At 45.6% G+C, this 3,482-nt stretch overlaps 1 protein-coding gene across 1 annotated transcript in view; it reads left to right on the top strand.

The window, feature by feature from the left end:
* Positions 1-1,034: 1,034 nt before the first annotated feature.
* The window catches only part of arhgef18b (rho/rac guanine nucleotide exchange factor (GEF) 18b), a gene marked incomplete at its 5' end in the record, with an annotated part of 51,518 nt that continues 49,070 nt past the window's right edge, over positions 1,035-3,482 (top strand). Inside the window, one exon of the mRNA XM_030784169.1 lies at positions 1,035-1,152. Within this exon, the coding sequence (XP_030640029.1) occupies positions 1,035-1,152 (118 nt within the window). The remainder of the gene's footprint in view (positions 1,153-3,482) is intronic.

Genomic DNA, 3,482 nt, shown 5'->3' with positions numbered 1-3,482 from the left:
GTTGTTATTGGCCGTTGTGAGTGGTTCTGGGTGAAAGAGGAAGTCTGTGCAGTTAGCTGTGGTTTAGCGCTCGCTCTCTCTCTCTCTCTCTCTCTCTCTGTCACACACACACACTGAGTTTTCGTTTTACTCAGAGTAACTGCTCAGTGTACATTCAGCAAGCAGCTTTTCGTTCTCAGCCTGGTCCCTTTCTTTCCTTTCGTTATTCAGCTTTTCCAACATTCTCCTCCCTTTGTACTCGCTGATGTTAAATTGGGAAAACCATCGGAGCTAAGCTGTGAGTATCTTTTATCTTTTTTTTTTTGACTTGTGATCAGGTGGTTTTTAAATTCCTTCATACTTCTCTGAGGATGTTTGAGGTTATTTACCGGAAAGAAATATGGATGTTCAAACTGAAAACTGATCAGGACAAAACCCTCGTGAACAGAACGTCTCTGGACTTTGAGCTGAAAGGCCTGGGTGTCCATGTATCTGCGCAGTGTAAAATGCGGCTGAGGCTGAATTTGTGTGTTGGGTACGTGAAGAAAAATCCAGGTTTGGGCCAGTAAGACTGTGAAATCGAACTTTGGTATCTGCTCTGAGACTTGGTGCTAATGTGAATCACGCCTGTCCTACTGTTACTAGCACCAAAGATTCCCAGCAACTCGTGGATGATTTTTATCATCCTGTCTGCTCAGATTACAGACCCAGAAACGCTGAACTTGTTTCCACCTTAGCTGGAGTCTGTCCATCCTGCACACTCATCTTCTGTCATCGTTTCTCTCTCTCCCTCTCTCCTCTCTCTCTCTCTCTCTTTCTCTCTCCCTCTCCCCCTCTCGCTCTCTCTCTCTCCTCTTTTCTCCCTCCCTTTTTCCCGCCCCTGCTGTGGAGACCCTGTGTTTGTATCATATGTTGGATAATCTCTATTGGGTCCCTGCTACTGTGGCTCAGAGATCTTACGCTCTCTCTCTTAAGGTCTCTCTTTCTCTCTCGCTCCCTCTCTTTCTCTCCCTCTCTCTCTCGCTCTCTCCTTTCTTTCCCTCTCTCCTTCCTTTTCTCGTTCCATCATTGTCTTTCTCTCTCCGATCTCTCGCTCCATGGCGGGCAACCCTCTCAATAACTCCTGGCCTTGCTTCTCTAAGCTCTGGGTGAAACGATGGTCCTTCAAAAGAGGTACAGTCAACTCCTCTCTCTCTCTCTCTCTCTCTCTCTCTCTCTCTCTCTCTCTCTCTTGCCCTTTTTACTTCTCTGTCTAAAATGCTGATCTTTACTGTTTGTCCTCTGCAGATGTCCAGTTTTCAAAGTTTTAGATTTAACTGGTGTAAACTTTGGTGTAAACTTTGGTGTAAACTTTGGCGTGAGCTATCGTGCAGCGAGGGTGTCGTTAGCTCTGGTAAACCGTGACGGAGATCCGCTGAAGTTTGTCACTACATGATATTCAGGGGTAATCTATGAGCTTGTGAATTCGGGGGTAATCTGTGATTGTGTGAAGTTCTGCGCTAAGTTCACTCTTAGCCCTCGATGTCTTCAGTGATAAGATTTGTTGGCCAGTGTAATATGTGTCAGGTGGTGTTTTTTCTTGGGCTGGTTGTGCAGTTCAGTGCTGAGGTTCTTTGGGATAAATTAGTGATCGTATGTGTGGTTGAGTGCTGAGGTTCTTCGGGATAAATTAGTGATCAGATGTGTGGTTGAGTGCTGAGGTTCTTCGGGATAAATTAGTGATCATATGTGTGGTTGAGTGCTGAGGTTCTTTGGGATAAATTAGTGATCGTATGTGTGGTTGAGTGCTGAGGTTCTTCGGGATAAATTAGTGATCAGATGTGTGGTTGAGTGCTGAGGTTCTTCGGGATAAATTAGTGATCAGATGTGTGGGTGAGTGCTGAGGTTCTTTGGGATAAATTAGTGATCAGATGTGTGGGTGAGTGCTGAGGTTCTTCGGGATAAATTAGTGATCAGATGTGTGGTTGAGTGCTGAGGTTCTTCGGGATAAATTAGTGATCAGATGTGTGGTTGAGTGAGGACTGATCAGCAGACAGAAGAGCCAGTAGAGAGCAGAACAGAGGGGAGGTTCACTCATGTCCTGATGCTTTAGTTTTAGTTTCCTGCTCTAATGATGAACTTGTGTTATGTTCAGATGAGGGCAATGGCCATCATGTGTATGACTGTGTGTGTGTGTGTGTGTGTGTGTGTGTGTGTGTCTTGTGACCTTACTTCATCCTGTCTGACTAGTCCTGTCTGTTTTTCTTAAATAAACTGTTGGGGACATCCATGTGCCCTGAGGTCTGACCACATGGTTAATGTTTCAGAATCCGAGCAAAAGAGAAAGGCTAAAAGAAACAGTGAGATAGAAAGAAAGAAAGAAAGAAAGAAAGAAAGAAAGAAAGAAAGAAAGAAAGAAAGAATTCAGTGTGATTGAGTCGTCATGTTTATTCCAGACGTGTAGGTATAATGACTAGACTGAGAGGTTTGCGGTGAATGAGACAGGCAGTCAAGCAGTCTGTGAGCACACATGGGAGCACACAATGGCCGCTCCTGTAATCCTGTGGGATTAGCCAGGGTTCACATAACTCTGTACCTGCAGACCCCTGTGCCCTTAATCTGTGAGGAGAGTTTGTAAACAGCGAGATCAGTGTGTGCAGGGCTGGAGTGTCCTGACACACTCTGACCCTACCTGACGTTTTGGCACATCCTTCACTCTCCCCTCACCACACTCCACTTTTTACCCCGACCAAAGCTCCTCTCCTCTCCTCCTCGGAAAGCAAGTGTGTCTGCGTGAGTGTGTGTATGTGTGTGTGTGTGTGTGTGTGTGAGTGCGCGTCTGCAAGAGTGTGTGTTTGTGTGTGTGTGTGTGTGTGTGTGAGTGCGTATCTGCAAGAATGTGTGTTTGTGTGTGTGTGCGCGTGCTTGTGCATGTGTCTGCAAGAATGTGTGTTTGTGTGTGTGTGTTTGTGTGTGTGCGTGTATGTTTGTGTGTTTTGGTAAATAAACTGAGTTAAAACTGGATCAGTTTGGATCATATGTTGGATCATATGCGTCTGTGTTGTGGAGGTGTGTGTAGAACAGTGACTGTGTTGTGGAGGTGTGTGTAGAACAGTGATTGTGTTGTGGAGGTGTGTGTAGAACAGTGATTGTGTTGTAGAGGTGTGTGTAGAACAGTGATTGTGTTGTGGAGGTGTGTGTAGAACAGTGACTGTGTTGTGGAGGTGTGTGTAGAACAGTGACTGTGTTGTTGAGGTGTGTGTAGAACAGTGACTGTGTTGTGGAGGTGTGTGTAGAACAGTGACTGTGTTGTGGAGGTGTGTGTAGAACAGTGATTGTGTTGTGGAGGTGTGTGTAGAACAGTGACTGTGTTGTGGAGGTGTGTGTAGAACAGTGACTGTGTTGTAGAGGTGTGTGTAGAACAGTGACTGTGTTGTGGAGGTGTGTGTAGAACAGTGACTGTGTTGTGGAGGTGTGTGTAGAACAGTGACTGTGTTGTAGAGGTGTGTGTAGAACAGTGACTG

This window comes from Chanos chanos, chromosome 9 (genome assembly GCF_902362185.1).
Source record: "Chanos chanos chromosome 9, fChaCha1.1, whole genome shotgun sequence".
NCBI lineage: Eukaryota > Metazoa > Chordata > Actinopteri > Gonorynchiformes > Chanidae > Chanos > Chanos chanos.
Note: the sequence above shows the minus strand (reverse complement) of the source record. Positions and strands in the feature narration are given on the sequence as shown.